A 21,143-nucleotide genomic window follows, 5' to 3' on the forward strand; every position below is an offset into this window, starting at 1 on the left:
GCTAGACAAGCTGTCGTCGAAACCATCGATAAACATCTAACTACATATAAGGAGAATGTCATGGCGTCTACATTGAAATCTAAAGGGGATTTAATAAAGAAAAGTGAAGAAAAAGCTAAGAATATTTACATACCGCACATGGAAAGAGTTCTAGCCCAAATGGGTCGGAAAGAAAAAACAACAATATTGAATTATACTGTAAAGCTGCCATTGGTAATCAGTATGGCAACAAAAAGAAGAATGCTTGAATATTGCAAACGGCAAACAGGGCACCGAGGCTTGAAGAAGCTTCCGTTACATCGTGCCGATTCTTAAATTGATGACGTCACTGGTCCGCCAGAAAGATTGGAAAAATATCAACAAATACGAACACACACACATCACACATACACTTGCAAGCTGCTGCTCGAGAAGCAACTGTCATATAGCTTTCAAACGTCACAACACACGGTACTGTCAAACATCATTCAAAAAAAATTATGAGACTATAATTCGAATGAATTTTTTTAGCTCTTGAATGCTGTTACTGTTAACATTTACTTAAAATATCAGCTAAACTTGAACGTGAGCTAAATGATCTCATTTGCAGATCATATTTACAAAAGAACATGCATTATAAATTATGTTTTCGTTAATCTTGGGCTCTGTGTTCGACACCTCTGCCCTGTTTGACAGCTTACCTCATCTCTAGTCTGTTCGATGAAAAGTAGGGCTCAAAACAAATTCGACAACTAGCGCGAGAAAGATTACCTTCTAGTCCCTGCTTCAGTGTGTTTTATCGGATAATTTCCTCCTTGACTGCTTGGCGTGGGCATCATACGGAGAAAAACGCGATCTGCATCCATTTGAAATCGTTTCACGCAGTTTCAATTTCACCTTTCCTCGGATACAATGATAGTTTAGGTGAGATTTCGTCTGCTGGTTCCGTGTGTGTACGGGTGGAAATTGATTGGGAAATACTGACCTTCAGTGAGTTTGTGCGAGCAGAGCAAGAAAAGTGGGCTGAAGTGGGTGTATTTTGCCAAGCGCAATTGCCTTGAAGCCAGCCATAACAGCAACGCCGTCGGTACACAGTGGCAGTGGCATTTCGAGAAAGGAGAAGGAGGCAATCGACGACGCATTTGCACACCTTGCATAACGACGACGACAACGACAACACCGCACACGACATCGCAAGCGCTCCCGGAGCGCAACGCTGGTGGTGGTGGCGCACGGATACGGATTAAGGCACCAGCTCACGGTAGCGGATTCGATAAAATCGATGGCTTTAGATTTGCTTGGTCGTCAGAAAATGCCCTTAGATGGTTCCTCGTCGAAGCAACCGGCGGTTGCTTCCTCCTCAGTTAGTGGAGGCTCGACCGGGGCTAGTGCCACTGGAGCCAGTGGACCAGCGGGCAGCGCTGGGGTTGTTGGTGTAGGAGGTGGTTCCACCGGACAGGGAATGTCTGGTGCGGCCGCAGGTGGAACCGGCGGGGCGACGGTCATGGGCAAACAGCTGACCGCAAAACGTTCGCTGAAGCTGGGCAGTTTGGCCGAGGACATAATGCCTACGTCATTGGGCGGTGGAGACGAACCGTTCCGTGCCAGACTGCATCATTTGTTTTCGCAGATCGAAAAAGAATTCGAATTACTGCATGCCGAAAATATGAGCTGTAAGTACCGCATCACGGAACGTGTCGCCTACTATGTTGTCGTTCATTCTTCATTTTCTTTTCATCCATAGTGCGTGAAAAGTTGGAAGCTGTCGCAGGTACACCGCGTGACTCTACCGTCGGTGAAAGGCTTCCACTGCAGGACGCGTTCGAGGTGGATGGTTCGGTTAACAAGAGCTTCAAATCGAAGCTGGGCAGTGCCGGCAGCAAGGTGAAGGCCGGACACAAGCTTCGCGCACAGACGAGCCGTATAGTGTCCAGCTTCAAGGCACAGTCTGTCGTGAGCTCGCTCGTGCGTGAATTTTGTGGCCACAAGGACGGCGTTTGGCAGGTCAGCACGAAAGCTGGGCAGCCCATCATTGGTACAGCTTCGGCCGATCACAGTGCCTGCATTTGGGGCATCGATACGGGTCGTTGTCTGCTGCAATATCAGGGCCACAGTGGATCGGTCAACTCGATCAAGTTCCATCCGACGCGTGACATTGTGTTGACTGGCAGTGGCGATGCAACCGCCCAGATATGGCAAGCCGCCGTGAACTGGGAAGTGCCAGCCAGGAAAGGACATTCCTCCGAGGAGGAACTGGAAGAGGAAGAGGAAGGACCGTACGAAGAGAAGGAACGGATTGACGTGCTGCGAACACCGCTGTGTGAATTTTCCGGACCAGGTGGACACACCGCGGTGGTAGTGGCGGCTGATTGGCTACCCGGTGGAGATCAGGTCATAACGGCCAGCTGGGATCGGACAGCGATTCTGTGGGACGTGGAGACACGGGAGCCGCTACATCCACTGTGTGGACATGATCACGAGCTGACCCACGCATCGGCACACCCGAGCCAGCGGCTAGTTGTGACAGCTTCGCGCGATTCCACCTTCCGATTGTGGGATTTCCGTGACCCCATTCCGGCGGTTTCAGTTTTTCAAGGACACACCGAGTAAGCACACACTATAGGCAATAGAATGTTGGATCGGTTCAAAACAAAAAAACCACAAACTAATTCTTACCAACCATTTACAGGAACGTAACCTCGACAGTATTTACGCGAGATGATAAAGTTGTCTCCGGATCGGACGATCGCTCAGTGAAGGTGTGGGAGCTGCGCAACATGCGTTCCGCACTAACGACCATCCGGACGGACTCGGCCGTCAATCGGTTGGCGGTGTCGGCCAGCGGCGTGATTGCCATCCCGCACGATAATCGCCATATTCGATTGTTCGATCTGAACGGACAACGTATTGCCCGGTTACCCAGAACGAGCCGCCAGGGTCATCGCCGTATGGTATCGGCCGTCGCCTGGACGGAGGATATCAGCTCGAACTGCAATCTCTTTTCGAGCGGCTTCGATCGGCGAGTGTTGGGCTGGGGCGTATGCTTGCCACCCAAAGATAATTGAGTAATTTAATGTTAATGTGCAGGCAAAGAGGGAGCAGATATTTTGGGGATGCGCTGGAGAGTGACTAAGAAAGGTAACGATATATATATAGAGCGAGGAGTACAAGGTTTTTTAGTTGATTCGTTTGTTACATTGTTTTAGTTCAATTGATAATCGTTGTTTTTGATTCGTTTGCGCAAAGCATAGTCACCAACTACTTAGTCATAACACAATACGATACACACAATAAGTGGCCCAGTGATGCTGCGAAGGAACGAAGGAATTTTTGCATTGGAATCGTGACTAACCCCTATTTTCCATACTCACTAGGGATTCATTACTCGTCCTCTTCTTGGCTGGTTTCGGATTGGCGGCTCTGTGTTGATGTCATCAGTCTTGTCTTGTCCAGTATAGATGGAAAAAATGAGCTCTCACTATTGATGAACTTTTGTCTATTTACCAAGCGCTACATATGTTATGTACTTTATCGAACACTTGGACAAAACGGTTCAACCAAGAACTATAGTGAAGGAAATGGCTTTTTGTGTTGAAATTTACCTGCATTGTCGATCACTCAAAATTACTTCGTCTTGTATGGACAGTGTTTTTGTGTTTCAGTTGTCCGGGTGAGAAGAATCTCATGAAGTTTAGGTACTTGGGTGTACTTGAAAATTACGCAGGTATTTGCACACTTGAAACATCTCGAATAGAAATACATGAATGCTTGAAAACACTTGCAACCTTGAAATGAGTGACGAACATACATAATTGCCTTCATTATAAATTATACTGGCACTATAACCACCAATAGACAACTAAACTAAAAAAAAAACAATTCAAAATCTGTAATTGCAGTCCGCAAAAGCATACTTTATCAGACGGCAGAGGAGAGGGTTAACCTTACATCCGAACTATATTTGTATTGGCATTGGTTTATGTGTTAGGTGTATCGGTCTGAAACGAGTTCTGGGAGTCTAGGGTACGGGTACATTGGGTTTAAACTCTGTTAGGTAAGGATTGCGCACTACCCTAGGGAATGTTAGGCAAGAAATGAAGACGAAAGTATTGCAAACAATGCAACAGCGAACAAACACATCACAGTAAGATATTGCCAATGATGGATTCTACTACTATGGAGTTCTTTATTTTCATCGCTAACGTGTTTCGCGCGTTGATGGACGGTTGATAAATAGCATAAAGATGGAAGATATTAACACGCGCAGCATTTGCTGAAGCATTTGAGGGAGGTAATGCAAAATGCACACTCAATACCAAATGTATGTAAGAATGCACTGGTGGTACTCAATTCAAATGTAACCTTGTGATGTCAACCGATAAAGCATACACACACCATCACCTACAGAAAGGAAACACTATCAATTAACGAAAATCCATCCAGTTGTTCTGTATTATATCAAGAAAAAGAAAGAAATTAATTCTTCCGAGCTTAAATAGTTTCGTTCAAGCAGGAAAGTACCGCTGTATTCAATTTTAAGTAACGCGTTGTATATTTTCGCCTCACGCCCCAAACCACATCTACATGAGCTGCTGCACTTCCACGGAGAAACTCCACAGCTGCGATGGCGCACCACGGCGGCACTCCGATGCGCCCACATCTTCCCTTACGAGACTTTCCAAACACATGCCGCTAGCCTCGTGTATAAGCGTACCACCCTTTCGCTGCCATCGCTGTCCACCACTATTCTCGCCCGCTGGAGCAACGGTGCTCTTCTGGCGACATCGTTCAGTCAGTACAAAACCATTGCGCACAGTGAGACAAATCGTCCGTTCCGTGCGCAATTGACCGGTGGTTTTATGCAGCGCCCAATGCATCTGGCCTTCGTTGCCGTCCGGTTCGCGCGATACGCACTCCAGCAGCGTGACGTCATTCTCGGCTACGCGCTTACGCGTTCTGGCCGGGACTAGGCTTCTCTTTGGTTTTAGGGCGAGACAGCGTTCACCGTGTCGCAGCTGACCGAACGCAACGTTGTTCTCGTTCGGTAGGCGCAAATCGAGGAAGACGTTCTGCAAATACCAGCTGAATTTGCGACAGTTTAGTGAACGGCGCAGCTCCTGCTGTTCGGTGATCGATCCAGCATCGACCGCTACTGCTTCCGGGCGAGTTTCGTAGAAAAAGTTCTTAAACTCATCCATCCAGACAAGGGCCACACGCTTCGTGTTGCTAAACCGGTAACAAGCGAATCGTTAAACAATCGTCAAGCAAGAACATTAATCTACTCTCTTACCGTAGGTACGTCAAATGGCTACCGTCCGGCTGAAAACTGAACGGATGCTTTCGGCGGAACACGTGCCCGATGCGTGAACACGGTACTACCTCCACGTGCGCCCCGCACATCCACGCCTTCAGGGACATCTCGAGCGATTCGCCACCCCAAATGTCCATCCCCGGGTCGAATCCACCCAACTGCTGGAACAGACTCTTCGCCACGATGAATATCCCACCGGAGATGGCAGGACTGTAGAAGGGTAGCGACTCATCATGGCGGCGATGCTCAAACTCCTCCTCCGCGATCGGTAACCAGCGAAAGTGAAGGCTCCAGTCGAAGCCGCCCCGCAACCGGGCACTGTTGGCCCGATACTCGAAGGTGTGCGGATCGATGATGTCTATCACCGGACTAAGTATTGCCGTCGGGTCGATCGCTAACCGATCGTGCAGCGGTTCCAGCCATCCCCGATTCACCTCACAGTGACTGTCCAGGAAGAGCACGAAACTTCCACTTGCATACGTTGCGCCAATGTTTCTGGAACGTATCAATCCTGGTGGTTGGGAAGAAGAAAGAGAATTCGCTTTAGCATCGCTCATTTTGTTGGTGAGTGTTGGTTGGATGCACGTGCCGTGTTTTACCTTGTCGCACTGTGTTCCGGTAATAACGAACGAGTGGAATTTGAGCAAGTAATTCATAATATCGCAGCGTACGTTGTTCTCTTCGATCGTCTTTTGCAGGATGCTGCTGGGCGTCGTCTTCGTGGTTAGTGCTGCAGTCATCAATTAGAATTATTTCGTGCAACATATCCAGCGGAGTGCGCTGCAGAATGCTGCCAATCGTTCGCAGAAGCGTTGAGATCGCCTCGTTATGGAAAGTTATTATCACAGATGTGGTACGCCCTGGCGTCGTGAGGTAGGTGCGCTGTAAACAACTGAAGAGAACAAGGTAACATTATTAAACACACTCCATTAACCCTGTGTGTCATAGTATCAACGCAATACATTCTTTCGATTCCGATGAAATTTATGGAAAGCCAAACGAACAGGTCCACCAGCCTCGAAAAGGCATTGAGTCTCTACTAGCAGGAAATATGCGAACGATGAAGAAAATGTAAATTAGTTTATTCAACACGTGAGCTTCCTCCGCAAGCCATTACGCTAGCTGATAACAAACGCTAATATCTGTCGGCTCGCTGTTGAAGAAGCTTGATGGATCAAAATATTTGGAATGCTTATTTAAATTTTACCACGATCACTTCATCCCTGGGACTGTGAATGACCAAAGTCGCGACCGACAAAACTTAATCATGCATTCATCACGTTAGCGGATTACATTGAACCTCCGGACGGGATGTAGAGTGATACGCGTATGTGTGCTGGTACGTTTTCATTTTCATAAATTTTCTGAACAGATTGCATAAATTAATTAGATTGAGTTATGCATGCTTTGGTCAAATTGTGATAACTTACTCTATTATTCATCGAATGCTTTTATGACACATTGTACGCCCATAAATGGTGGCACTGAAGGAACGCACATGGACTACAAATACGATATTGGCTACGATTTGAAGGCTGAGCTGATTCGGAATCACTCCATCAAGAACAACAACATTGAACATTTCATTTTACTTTGTATTTTGTGTGAATCTCCAAGCATTTGACTTTGTGAGCACGACAACGGTTATTTGTTTATTTATTTATTTGTTTATTTATTTTAAAATTACGGACATGCTGTATTGTTGACATTAGTGAAGAGTAATTCAGATTCACGAATCTGATTGAATCGTTGGAATGATTCAATGAATCTGAATCCCGATTGGAAAGATTCATGAATCTCGAAAGATTAATTAATCTCAAAAGATACATGAATCTCAAAAGTTTATTATATCTAGAAAGATTTACGAATTTCTAGGGATTCATGAAAGTCAAAGGAATCATAAATCTCTAAAATTCATTAAGATAAATTAATCTTTGAATATTCGACTCGAGATTCGAATCACTCATCACTGAAGATTCATATGAATGAATCTCAACGAAAGATTCATTAAACCCAACACTAGTTGACATATAACGACATGTCATAATTAACCGAAGCAATTTCCAAAGTTATAGGTTTACTCCGATGATAGGTTTACTCAGGTGATGATTAAATTAAACATGAAATTGATTAAATAAATTAAAATGAAATACTTTGATATTGTTATCCTAATTTTATTATTATACTTTTTTTGTTGAATATAATTTATTTTCTGCGTTTCCGTGTACGCTATATGGTTTCTATGTGTACAAAATAAATTAAAAATGGTTGAACGTATCGCTACAGCACATATTGCATTTTTTATTTATTTTATCTAATGAAACATTCAAATTCTGATTTGTTCTTATTAATCCGACATATAAATGATTGCAGGATTGTTTTTGTAGACCATTTGCATAGTGTGTCATTCATGTGGCCATTATAAAGGACACTCGCATAACGAGATTTGCGCATAACTTTAATTATTTTTTAACTATTAAGTTTTCATATAACAATGGTATAACAACGATTGTAACATTTGTTAATAGTTTGAAGTATTTAAAAGTGACGTTTGAAACCGTGTTTGTACGCCATATAACTAACTTTTTTCTCGTAAGAACGGCATAGAAAGCCGTATCACTTAGTACCAACTGTTATGCTTCTCATACGTTAAATAGCGAATTTATCGTATAACACTTGATTCACTGATACGGAAGCCCTGTAATCAACAAACAATACAAAAAAGGAGTTTTATTTTAATGTAACACCCGTGACGGAAATGAAGCATTTTCCTTTAAAACAAAACACTATTTGAGCGGTCGAAACTGTAAACAGCAAAGAATTTCAATTATCTTATCCGCATAGTCAAAAAAGGATAGGTAATTAATGCCCAGCCAGCTACGTGCGTGTGGGTGTGAGATGCATTTTCATTAAGCTGTGGGAACACGGGGTCAAATGGGCACATTAATGAAAAATAACCTGCTTTATCAACATTATGAAGGTACAGAATGTCATACTAAGAACATAAAAATTTGCATAAATATTAGTAACTGTAAAAACAGACGTTTGTTGAAATGGGGGGAAAGTAATGCAATACACGAATAATTTTCGAATAATTTTGCTCAAGTTTATAGTATTTAGTCACTTATCACATATAATTATGACTTTCGTTTACAATTGTATACCTTGTTAAATGATTTAAAAAATTCCATCAAAAGGGAATTTACTTTGTATTTGACAATTGATGAGTCGAATCGGTACTTGCTCAAATAACCCTAAAATTTAGAAAACTTCGTATCTCCGAATCCGCATATCTTGAGGACTACTGCATGTACTTTGCATAATTTAAGAATTATTCAGATCCATTAATCTTACGAATCTTTGGAGATTTGGTTAGAGATTCGAAACTATTATCATTGAATCATTGAATCATCGTGTTCCCTTCATTACGTTTGGAGTTTCAACAAAACCCTTACCATGCCCATATTGCCCAAACTTCCCTTAGACAGTAAAGCTCGTCAGTTTTTTATTTGATGGTAGGTAAGCTGCTGCATAATGATTGACGACAATTATGTCTATACATAAAATGCCTCATAAATCAGTTCTATTTGGGATGCTCTTAAACAGAACTTTTAAAGGAAAAAAATATCATAACCACGCACCTAACCAGCTTATAGAACTCCGTACTTGAGTTCAAGAATTCTAATCGTCGCCAAGATCTGTTTCTGTCCTTGCTTCGTTCATTTTGTTTTTGGGGGAAGTTTTGGAAGCAGAATGATTTTGCTAATAGAACCCGTAATAACTAAAGCCTGGACTCATGCGCAGCATGAACTGTAACTGGTTTTGGGTCATTCGTTCTGATAAAAAACACACTCTAAATATAACAATTACTCATACTTTTCTTCACAAAAAACATCCGCATGTAGCTAAATTTATTGCGTGATAATGTTTATTCCGTGAATCATTTTGCCAATTTTTCTTTTTTTATATATTGTCTTTATACTTGAAAATACGACCAAAGCCGAAAATTTAAACGTTTTGCCCCGATCGTGCGTGATCAAAGTCCTATATTATGTGCCTTTCGGCGCCATCGTCAATCAAATTCGATGAGTTGCGGAACACACTTGACCGTTTGTCTATGTTGTTGTGTTGTTGTAGTTGTAATGCGAAAATGTTGCCAACTATCCCACAGAACCTGCCACTGCTGTTGCTTTGCTTCGAGGTCAATAACTCGAGGTGGTGAGGAAATATCCACACAGAGTCTACAGAGTGATTCGCTCCGGCTGATTAGCGGAATGTCTTAGTGCCCCCCCTAGCGCCACGGTAACGTCTTGGCGGTTCACCCAGAGATTACCACGTGCGGGGTGAATCAGTTTTTACGTGAACAGACGCAAGAACAGAAGAGGGAGTCAATGTGAGTGGGTAAAGATTGTTTACAAACGTAATCCAATCGAATCGTTTGCTACAAAGTCAGTCACTTCGCGATCCGCATTTGAGAAGCGTTGAATGTTTGCGTAACACATTGAGCATGGTTCATTGATAAGAACTACTTTAAGCTAAGCTAAGGAGGTCAAAAAGGCAAAGCTTAAGGTGGGTACAATTGTAACTAATCTCAATAAAAATTGTTTTGCATTTACCGCCATTACCATCAAATTTCCCTTTAACCAATCTTCAGTCCTATTTCATGAGTTTACAATAACGATTCTTGCGCAAAAGATAATACACACACACCGTGCAGTGTGTATTTCCAAACCCGCACCCGAGTACGATCGACAAACTGAAGCAACCCGGCAAACACCACTAGTAAGATCCCGCATAATAACTCTCAGGCTACTTACTTTGGATGGCGCGTATCTGGAATGGGTCGACTGATGCCGAGCCGGTCGCTAACCGTGCGGTTGAAGTGATGCTGCTCGAACGGTGCCGCCGTGGTCGCGAAAACTGGACCACCGCCCCCGGCCTGCAGGGGCGACGGTTCCGGCACGGCCCAGGCCTGCCAGAGCCTTTGCACCACCTCCAGCCCGACGGTGAGATTCTGCTCCTGTTCCACCACTTTGCGGCGCACCTTCGCCATGTGAAACAGATACAGGTTGTCGCTGCAGAAGAACAGGACGCCGAACGCAACGATCAGCAGAAAGGCGATCGGTTTTTTGCGCTGGATCTTCATCGCGCCGGTCTTGTTCGCATCTCGCTGTTTGGCTCTCGGGTCGAAGCGATGAAGGGGGTGGGCCAATCGGTTGTTCACGGGGGAAAATGGAAGACGAATTAGCACTTTGATCCGTTGGTGTGTGTGCGCGTGTTTCGTCTCGTTGCGCCACTGGAAACTTTATACAAAGTGGAGATCTTGCAACAGTGCTCAATCGTAGCCACGTTGCAAAACCCGGCAAATACAGGCAACACTGGTGTGGTGTTGTAGGCACTTCAATTTAGACTAATTTGCACCATGAGCAAGACTTTCTATCTCGGTGATCTATCTTAAAGGACCGATCGATGCGTATGCTCTACTTGGCTTCACTGTGAATCGCCGCTACCACAGAGAATCGCACGCCCTGTCGAGCAGTTGGCTCATCAATGGTCTGCATAATTCATTCGCACTGAACATACAGCATGTACGGGGCCAACATGTACAGATGACCCTCTGTCCCAACACGTTGGGATTCCCGCAAAGCGCCGTGCGGTAAGTCTGTAAGCAAGCCCTGGCGATGAGTCTCGAATGTTTGATTTGAATTCTTCCACCCTATCGCTCGTTGCTTTGGAACAGGGTAATTGCTAATGGAACACTTGCACCGCTATTTCGTTGTAGCCTCCTTCCTACGTTTATCACAATCGCAAACGCGAACTCATCAACCCACATTGACCGCACGTTCGAGCGCGACGTTTGCCAGCGGGCGCGCGCGATAAGAAAACGCACTCGTCACACGGGGCACTCTCTGTTTACAATTATGCTGACTGCATAACCGACACCTCCCTGCGTACCCATCAACCGCACACACTATCGATCCGTTCACGGGAAGCGCCTGATGAGAACTGAGTCACTACCAAATTGTGCTGGACAATGTGTGCAGCCGGATGCACCCTGTAAAACACACTCACACACACACACACGTACTTCCTGCTTCCTTCCTACTCTTTTCCAAAAGGACCACTAAAAAATCTAATCACGTAACACGCACCGCTAATCCCCCGTACCCCGCACTTAGCAGCACCTGTGCCCCCGCCTGTGTAATCAATCGATGCGCCAAGGCCAACACACCGAAATCAGTTTCGCGCGTCGTCGTCGTCGTCGTCTTTGCCGGCTGCGTAAGAGAGCCCTACCACGCACCCTGCTCCCCTATCGTCCTGCTTCCAAGTGTGTTGCAGCTTGTCGGGAACACGCGTATCAGCCGACCTTTGTCGCAGCGGCGTCAACGGCGGCGCCAGGAATCGATTGCGTGCGGTCCCCAGACGTTCGAACGAAGCGGGTTCTCGCCGGTAACGGATTGGGTGGGTCCCGCCTGTTCTCTCGGGTACACGCTTTGTGCCCGTTTTCCGCAACTGTGGGGCCCTTTTTGTGCTCCGGTGTTCAGATGCCGGCTGCTAGATCGTAACTGTTTTCCGATGGCGTGTCCCCCGCAGGGTGCGCGCGTTAGAAAATCTAGTAACCATCATCGGCCGTGTCCAGCCGTCCACTCATGCTCACTATTCGCGCTCTCTCTCTCTCTTTCTCTCTCTCTCTCTTCATCGCTCGCTCTCGCTCTCTCACACGAATTAGCTAAGTTCGCTTTCTCACTCCAGCCCATCGCGAGCATCTGCCGGGACTGCGCGGAGTTGTTCGCGAACCAATGCGCCGCCGATCGTCGCATTTTCTTCGCTCTCGTCGCCCATCGATCGTGCCTCCGAAATGATGGGATGGCGTTGTCGCCGCTGCCGTCGCCACTATCGGAAGGTTCGATTTGCTTGCATGCTAATGGAGCGGCACGTTTTACACGACTATGCGGGCGTAGACGTTATACCGATTAGTAGAAGAGTTTGCTGTCTAAAAAAAATTGATAATTGTTTTTGTTTTCTGGTTATGGAATGTCACAGGCATACATTAATATGCTTTTTAAGATAAGAATACTGTTTTTAATAAGAATACTGTTTTTCTAGCATATTTCTTGGGATATCTTACATGTACTAGGTTTGCATTGCTACACCTGCAGACCTGTTCCGTAGTAGTGGCATGGCTTTTAACAATATGACTATCCTTAGTTCAAATTTCGTATTGAAGCAACGAGCGTTCCGCTGCATATTCGGTGATCTTTCGATGAACCAACAAAAAGCAGAATAATGCTGAATTAGTAATAATTCGCAAACACAATAAAATGCTCAATGCTTCATGCTATTTAAAAATTGCTCATAGAAGTAACAATAAATTTGTGTATATATTTCCAATCGTGTATATTGTTATGGATTTCTAGTACATAGACGAATCCAATGTCAGCAGTTTACATACATGCAAAGATGAATTATTCCCCCAATAACAACAATAGACGAATTGTAACAACTAAGATGTATGAAGATGGTTGCCTCCATACAGGGTTTTCCAGGGGTTCTCATAGTTGTGGGATACTTCCATGACTTTTTCTTACAGGAAATGAGCTTCATATGAAGGAAATTGGACTCTATGGCACCCTTTTTGGACATGCTTCTTTGAAATTCCTATTGGATGTGTCCAATAAGGGTGCTATAGAGTCCAATTCCCATTACTTTAAGTTCATTTCACGTAAGATGGAGTCAATAAAGTGTTCCACAGCTATGAGAACTCCTGGTAAACCCTGTAATAGAGATGTGCACATTGAGTTTGGGTGAGTGAGTGAGCATGAAGTGTTTATATGAGAATATCTTCACAACTTCATCCTATCCTACTCAATCCTTTAAGAATTTATACACTCTGCTTGTAGGGAGTAGAATCCCTAAGGTGCATAGTCAGTGAAGAGAGTGAGTGACTTCAATTACAAAGTAGTAGTAAAAGGATTTTTTAGTATATTGTTTTTAATTAATCTTTAAATAATCTACTAATTCAAATCACTTTAAAGAGCGAGTATTCTCATCCCTAATCCCATAGCATCGCTCACAGTTTGATCTCTAATACAACATTCTACACATTTTAATGGAATGAATGAATAATCGTTAATGGAATGAATAAGCCCATTCAGCAGACTTCCATCCATATTTCCGAAAGCACCCTTGATCGATCTCTTCCTTGCGTTGCGATCATGCGCAAACTTTACACAGCTTCCGTCAATTACCTCATGCGCTCAGCTGTGTTGATAAGTGAGCATCTTCTTATGCAACTTGGCTCACTCGGAACTCCATGCGATGACCGCAATCACGCTCGCCCCAATCATCCCCAATTATATGTTAAGCTCCCGCACCCCCCCACGAAAGCGAGAGTGTAATTGGAAAGCGCAAACAAATTCAAAACTAACACGCTCGTAACTCCTGCGATCGTCCGGATCGACCATCATGTTTATCCAGTTTAAACATTCGAAGCAACACCGTTCAGAGCGAACCTGCATGCGTGTGTGTACAGTATTTGTAGTTTGTTGGTAAAACACCAATTAAAGCAACAACAAAAAACAACATTTTAACCTGTCGACTGTCGATCGCAATAGATCACGGTCATGTGTGCCGAAGTGGCTGCTGTCGAAAAGTTGTTCGTTTGATATTCCAGCAAGGTGCAAAAATGAATTTGCATACCGTTGCCATCGCTTGACAATTTCCTGTTCGCTGCTTTAGTGCGCTTATTTGTCGATTATCGGCGTTTGATTGACTCAAGCAAATAGGCAGTTTGTATAGTCTCAAACAAAAAAATGACCAAATCTCGGGTTGGGAAAAGGTTCACAACCTTAACCGTTGGCGGTATGTTTTTTTAATATTTTTTTTGGCTGCACGCTATTGAATATCGTTTTTTGATCAGTCAGAAAAGGAACTTGCGTGTAGATTTTTTTGGAGATTTGCAAAAGCTTCCACGACTGCAAACAAGTGAAGGATTTCTGTGTGTTTGTGTGTGTGTGTGTGTGTGTGTGTCTTTTTTTTGCTGAATGCCATTTATGCCAAGCTTGGTAATTGCTCAAAAATTGCTTCCGGGTGCAGATTTTGCTGTGACGCGCGAGTCTTTACGCTACCTAGTAAGTAGGAACGGAAGGAACGGAAAAATGCCTCTTAACTTAACCGCCGACCGCCCAGGGGCCGCGTACCAGCTAATGAAGCAACCTAGAAAAAAAATACACAATTCTACCGGCAAACGATGTTGGCTGATTGGTGGTAAATACTTAATGACGATGCGTCGATCGCTTCGTAGGGGTGCAAATACGTGCTGCATTCTTATTGCGCGGTTCGCCGAATGTTTATGCACTCACGTGACGCGGTGGCGCGCAGGCCAGCATGTTTACTTTAAGGGCTCCCCGCTATTTGCTTCCGTTTTAGCACATACTTGTTTATGCCGTCATGGGAAGGCGTGTTTACGTTCGCAAAGCAGCTCGATGCTGCAATGAAAATCATCAGTATTCGTGTTTCTGTCATGTATACAATCAATCAATACAACAAACGTTATATTGATAGCTTCTACAATGAAGCGTTGAATCGTTGATGCAAGGAATGTATACGATGTCACTCGATGACAAGTACTCTTCAATCTATCCTCTCCTGTCTACCTGGAAGACTCAGATTGTATTAAATACATGCTTTAGGAGTCGAGTATTTTGACACTGCTTAAATAACTGTGATTGATTTAGAAGAGTGAGAGTTTTGTGACAAATAGTTTGCGGTCCGCTTGTTTGAGCTTACTTACACCTTTCAAGGTTATCAGAGAATAATTGGTTTACCCAAGGCGGGCTGGTCAGTTCTGCATTGTAAAGAGCTCATACTACATGGGGTTTGAATTAATGACGATCATGTTATTAAGTCGTATAAATTGACTAGCAGCGCAACTTTTTTTTTATATTATTTCACGAAATATTTTTTATCATGAATTTTTAGATTGCTTCCTGCTATATTTTTCACATACATACTACACAATAAATTGTTTGTGTCTTTATATTGATTATGATATGCTATGGTTTTTGGTTTCTGTAGGTGCTTTACCTCTTTCCAATTTGCCATGAAAATTGGGGCAATATCAAAATATTATTCCAAAAAAAAATAGCAATTACAATTTTAGATGTGTTCCTTTCTACAACAGTGGAACAGCAAGTAAATAAACATTATATTAGACTTTTTATGCTATGATTTCGACACACATAGTTCTGTTTAAAACACATAAAGTCTGAAGGGCCTTGTGGTCTCTATCCTGTACGCACATGCCCCTGAAAGGATATCCGGTTCGCAGCTCACCTTCCCGAACGTTCGTGTTCCAATCTCCTACACGGCCCTGCTCGAACACACCGCCGAAGATAATAGTGCTGAGGGTGTGTGCCCCTCTAACACGCCCAGAGCGTTTGCATCCTCTGATCGGATGGCGCGGAATTCGTGTCCGGGCGTTTAGAACTACCGGGCGATATGTCTCACATTTCATGCGTTTTCGAAGGTTTCTGCATCTCAACAACAACGGAAAAAAAATCTAGTTTGTGCTTTTGTGCGATCTTGTGTCGAGGATCGGTTTGTACACCAAACTATACTGATTCTAAATATGTTTCAACAGATCGAGATTTGCTCTTTTTTTCAAGTATTTGTTCCTGCTTGTGTAGATTGGCAAATGAATACTGGATTTTATTATTATCCTATCCCATTCTTTCATGTGTCGTCCAATTGATACGAAAACTTATAGCTATTATCAGTTGATTTTATTAAAAAGGTTATTTATAAAGGTACGTTAAACGAAAGAATTTTAAAAGTTTACGCTGGTAATCTCTATCTTGTGAGAGGATGGTGTCGATGCTGTGGTCCAATTTGCAGGTAATGCGCTTCACAGAATATCCATGGCATTCGGTTAAGATGTGACGGACGGTGATGTCAACGCCACAGAAACTGCAGAGTGGTGGGCTTGATTTTTGTAATAAAATGGTGTAGGTGAGCCGGGTGTGTCCTATCCGAAGTCGTGATAGGTTTCTCTGGTCTTGGTGTGATGGATGGTCTCTCCGTGGTGGTGTTGTGGTCTTGATGGTTCTCAGGAAAAAGCGGCCGTTACCAAATCAATAACCATTCAAGCTATTATCGATGATGGTTTTGCTAAGGCGAATGAAGTCACGGCGTGGAAGAGTATTATGGCAGCAGGCCGGGTGCTATTTCGTTTCCCTGAATACCTGTGTGACCAGGAATCCAGCAGAATGTGACTTGGGGTGAATACGGTATATTGCAGAGCTGTTGGATGTTCGGGTGCGGGTGATTCCAGATTCAACTGCTTAAAGGACACTTGCACTGTCAGTGAAGATCACGTTGGGTTTGCCTCTGCGTAGCCAGAAGCTGATTTTTGATGGTCCATTCTATTTGTGGTGGGCGGCAGTACCAGGGGCGACTATCGATTTGGATGAGTTTGGCGACTGTGTGGTGACTTTGTTGTGTTAGCGTGGTGAAATCGGCGTTTGCCCTTTGAATAAGGGCATCGGCCTTGATGTTTTTCTCCATCATTCGTCCTACATCTGCTACTATCTTGTAGGTTACAATGTGGTCAAAGGGTTGAAGTTCGCTTTCAGGGGCTCCATGAAGATCAATTGAATATAGTATGAAGAGACACTTATCTTTTCAAGGCCAGAAGTGGCTAAATTCCTCCAGGATCCTCTATACACTAAACTACACTAACCATTCTGTTTTGTAAGTAAGCCAGCAATACAGTCCTGTTACGTTTTTGTACAAATAAATACATATAAAACAATAATACATACTAATAAAAATTAAACATTACGGATATGCGTAAAACAAATCAGTAAATTAATAGTGATATTGCAATTAATTGTATCACGTTGGTGATAACGTGCGGTTAGAACTTGCAGCGAAAAGGAAACAATTCGGTATAGAAAGTGCTTTAACCCTTGTGGTGAACCACAAAATTAAACAGATTCGACGCTTCTTACTATTGTTTTACTTTTTTTTGTTTCAGACCACGATCTTACACTCAACATTCCACCACCACTTGAACTGACTGGAATGGTTTACGGATGAACGTACCGAACAGCTGATGAATGCTGGGAGTGCATGAACTCTTGTCGGGTCGCGATAACGGTGCGGTGCGTACACTCTCGCACACTAATACACGCTGACTGGTGGAAAGGCAACATTGCCCCTTCGTTCCGTTGCCACCGTGGTTCGATTGCGTGTGGAGCAAAACAAACTCAAATAAAAACAACCCTCAGCAGGCGGCGAACCATCACTTCATCTTGTTGATTGTCACCGGTTGTACGGCGTTTGTGCCATTTCTTTCTTTTATCTGCAAGTATTTGCTGTTTCAAAATTTAACGTGATAAAGCCACATAAACCAAGCGAGTTGTGGTCGGTGCAATTGGTGTGGTAAAGACGCACGGAAGAGAAGGCTGTTTACTGTTCATCCTCAATTTGCCCTGATAGCGATGAGTTCCAGCAGTGCCGAGGGAAACGGTTCCCCCGATAATAAAAATAGCCGACCGTCGGGGGCTTCAGTTACAATCAAGTCAATAGACAGCAAAGTCGAACAGCGTGGTTCAGTGACGGAAAGCTACGAAATGGTCGATACCGGCAAGAGCGCCCCGCCAGTCACCCTAACCGTGGACGGTTTCGGCACGGTGAAGCATCCCAAGACCGGTGCCACTGAAACGGTGAAACGTTTCACCTGGCAGAACACCGATGGCATGTCGGTGCAGGTCATTTCGTACGGGGCCATCATCACCGTGATGAAGGTGCCCGATCGCAACGGTCGGGTTGATGATGTGGTGCTGGGTTTCGACGACATTCCCGGCTATCAGACACCGAACAATCCGTACTTCGGTGCTACCATCGGGCGCATCGCGAACCGAGTTGGTGGTGGCAGATTCACCCTCAACGGGCAGGAGTTTCAGGTGACGAAGAATTTCGACAAGCGGCACCAGCTGCACGGCGGAAAGATTGGGTTCGACAAGTACAACTGGGAGGCGTTCGTGGATGGGACGGCAGTAACGCTTACCCACACATCCCCCGACGGTGACGAGGGATATCCCGGTGCGGTGATGGTCAGCGTTCGGTACGAGCTGAAGGCGGACAATCGATTCGAGGCGCTCTTCAAGGCTGCTTCGACAAAGCCAACGCCCATCAATCTCACGAACCATTCCTACTTTAACCTGGCCGGTCATGTAAGTGTTGCTACGTCGAGTATGGATATCAATTAGGCAGAAAATAATTCATTGCACCTCTCTCCAACAGGCAACCGGGCACGAGGAAATCTATCGCCACGTAGTGAGCATCAATGCAGATAAGATTACCGACACCGATGCCGATTCGATTCCGAGTGGCAAATTCATCTGCGTCGGCGGCACACCATACGATCTGCGCATACCGCGCGAACTCGGCCCTGCAATGGCCAAAACCGTGGGCAAGGGCTTCGACGATAACTTCTGCCTTACGAAGGGCACCGAACAGGGCCGCACGTTTACCGCACGCGTGATCCATCCGCACAGTGGGCGCGTGCTGGAGGTGTACACCGACCAGCCAGGCGTACAATTTTACACCAGCAACTTTATGCCGGACCCCAACAAGAATGTAAGAATGCCGGTGATGGAACGACGATGTACGGTACTGACTTTCCCCATTTCATTCTTTCGCAGATTAATCCGAAACCGGTCAACGCTCCGGAATACTACGAGGTGACTCGCCTCGAACCGCTCATCCCCGAAGGAGCGGCTGATCCTCCAATTCGCGGTAAAGGTGGCGCAAAGTACTGCAAGCATGGTGCCTTCTGTTTGGAAACGCAAAATTTCCCTGACGCGATCAACCAGCCCAACTTCCCGTCGGCCGTACTAAACCCGGGCGCACAGTACGTGCATGAGGTAGTGTATAAATTTGACGTACTTCGTGACTAATATATCTTGAAAGAATACAAAAAACCCAAGCTATGTCGGATATCTATAGAAACGGTTTCCTAACATAAAGAGGATGGATGGTTTAAATCAATCCAGTATATTGTCATATCAATAAAAAAATATTTTAAAAAAAATCTAGCTCATTTGCAGCTAGCATGCATCGTCGACATCGATGTCACCTGCCTCCTTCCACTGCTTGGCATCGCTTTTCGATGGTAATCGGAAGCGAAACTCTTCCTTGAAGTAATCGTACACCTCCTCGCCCAAACTTAGCATGTCCACGGCGAGACTCTTCTCGTCTGGCTTCCACTGGCGATCGGCCGATCCCGCAAACAGTTCCATTCGAAGCAGCGTTACCATCGACGGGTTGAGGTATCGTTTAATGCTGTTAAAAAGCTGTGCCTTTGTTAGCTGCGGTCCTCGCTCCATCACCACTCGTTCCGGCATTGCAGCTGGTTGAACCTCTGGTACCGGACGATTGGCCAGTTCCTGTACAAGCTTCTGGAGTTTCTCTATCTCGCGGATACTCTGGTCCATCTTTTCCGATAGAGCAGGATCGATGACGGGCACGGTGACCGGTTCTGGCGGCGATTGAACAGTATTCCCAACGGTGGAGTTCGGTGCATCATGCTGCTGATTGTTCGCCGATGACGTTGATGCTGATGACGTTGAGTCAGAAAATTGTACACTGTCCTCCACAAGGATCGGATCAACGTTCAGATTCCCGTCGGATACTACCGATTCATCGTTCTCTTCGCTGAGAAGCTTTGCATTCACTGCACGCGGCCCTGATGTACTGGGTAGGGAAAACACTTTCTTGTTCAACAGTCTCCCCACACGTGCTGGGCCATTAGGTGTGGATACGGTTTTAATCCGTATGATCTCGCAAGGAGTAATGTTCTGGTGATGCGATGGGTTTTGTATGTTTAGTATTTTTATTTTTTTAACCGGCGTCTCATCCGACGCTCTTCGCACTGGCTGTTGGTGTTCGATGTGACGAATCTTGATAAAAAAAAACTGATAAAATAACTATTCAAGAGCAATATAATCACAGACAACATTACCTGTCTCATTGCTGGATGCGGTGAGTACGTTTGTACTGATTCAACCGTCTTGTCTTGCACCGAACTGCTGCAGTCGCCTTCGATGTAGATGGATCCCGTTTCTACGTTTACGATGGTTTCGTCCGGCATCACCATTAACCGAGGTATCGCCATTTTCGTGAGCCGATCGCGCAGATCGTTCATGAACATTTTACGCTCAAAGTGCTCCTGGCAGACCACCTTATTGGACACCTTGTCCACCGGAAGGTCTACAAACTCGAGACGGTCCGCGTTTTTCGCCCATTCTATCAATCGTTCTTGATCGCGCACGGGATACCGAAAGTAGTGCAGCTCCTTCCGTGACGCCGTGCCATTTTCACAGTCACGAAACGTACACCGACAGCCACCCATGGTCGTAATTACAAATGCAAATGCGAATGCAAAAGTTTGAAAATCACAAATATAATTATGTAGCCTCACCGAGACCTCGCGTCCCACTTCTACGTTTGCCTGACCGTATTGTTGTTTGATATTGCTTTCTGTAGGTCCGTTTGTTTACACGGACGCTGAAAAAACCGTTGACAGCGGTTTGACAGCTCAGCTGTGCGGTACAGGGTAATTCGCAGAAATACTTGAAACATTTCTCGTTGTGCAGTTCACAATTTAAATCACGAAACTTTTCACGACAAGCCGTTTTACCATCATTCCCTACCATCCACCATCATCATCCCTAGAAAATATTACAATTATTTAAATGCATTTTTGACGCAATGTTATCAATGCGAATTTTATTACCAAGAATCCATGATTTTTCACAACTTTACATCAACTGTATTCCTCGATGTT

General features: G+C 44.7%; 4 protein-coding genes across 4 annotated transcripts; 2 read left to right on the plus strand and 2 right to left on the minus strand.

Annotated features, from left to right (window-relative positions):
* The first annotated feature begins 671 nt into the window (after positions 1–671).
* On the plus strand, positions 672–4,413 carry LOC1274520 (WD repeat-containing protein 37). Its single transcript, XM_313657.6, has 3 exons — positions 672–1,652; positions 1,724–2,585; positions 2,669–4,413. The coding sequence occupies exons 1-3, from the start codon at positions 1,262–1,264 to the stop codon at positions 3,042–3,044; spliced, it is 1,629 nt and encodes a 542-aa protein (XP_313657.5). The 5' UTR covers positions 672–1,261; the 3' UTR covers positions 3,045–4,413.
* Positions 4,414–4,512: 99 nt separating this feature from the next.
* Positions 4,513–10,497, minus strand: LOC4577229 (polypeptide N-acetylgalactosaminyltransferase 16). Its single transcript, XM_061643248.1, has 4 exons — positions 10,108–10,497; positions 5,890–6,182; positions 5,270–5,801; positions 4,513–5,205 (listed from the first exon to the last, which is right to left on the minus strand). Exons 1-4 carry the CDS (start codon positions 10,434–10,436, stop codon positions 4,560–4,562), a joined length of 1,800 nt encoding a protein of 599 aa, XP_061499232.1. The 5' UTR covers positions 10,437–10,497; the 3' UTR covers positions 4,513–4,559.
* A 6,910-nt stretch (positions 10,498–17,407) lies between these two features.
* Positions 17,408–19,388, plus strand: LOC1274524 (galactose mutarotase). The gene is made up of 3 exons (XM_562126.5): positions 17,408–18,528; positions 18,599–18,934; positions 19,000–19,388. Exons 1-3 carry the CDS (start codon positions 17,794–17,796, stop codon positions 19,252–19,254), a joined length of 1,326 nt encoding a protein of 441 aa, XP_562126.4. The 5' UTR covers positions 17,408–17,793; the 3' UTR covers positions 19,255–19,388.
* Positions 19,329–21,012, minus strand: LOC1274526 (uncharacterized). Its single transcript, XM_313663.6, has 2 exons — positions 20,319–21,012; positions 19,329–20,256 (listed from the first exon to the last, which is right to left on the minus strand). Exons 1-2 carry the CDS (start codon positions 20,706–20,708, stop codon positions 19,405–19,407), a joined length of 1,242 nt encoding a protein of 413 aa, XP_313663.6. The 5' UTR covers positions 20,709–21,012; the 3' UTR covers positions 19,329–19,404.
* Positions 21,013–21,143: the final 131 nt, after the last annotated feature.

Source organism: Anopheles gambiae, chromosome 2 (genome assembly GCF_943734735.2).
Source record: "Anopheles gambiae chromosome 2, idAnoGambNW_F1_1, whole genome shotgun sequence".
Classification (NCBI taxonomy): Eukaryota; Metazoa; Arthropoda; class Insecta; order Diptera; family Culicidae; genus Anopheles; species Anopheles gambiae.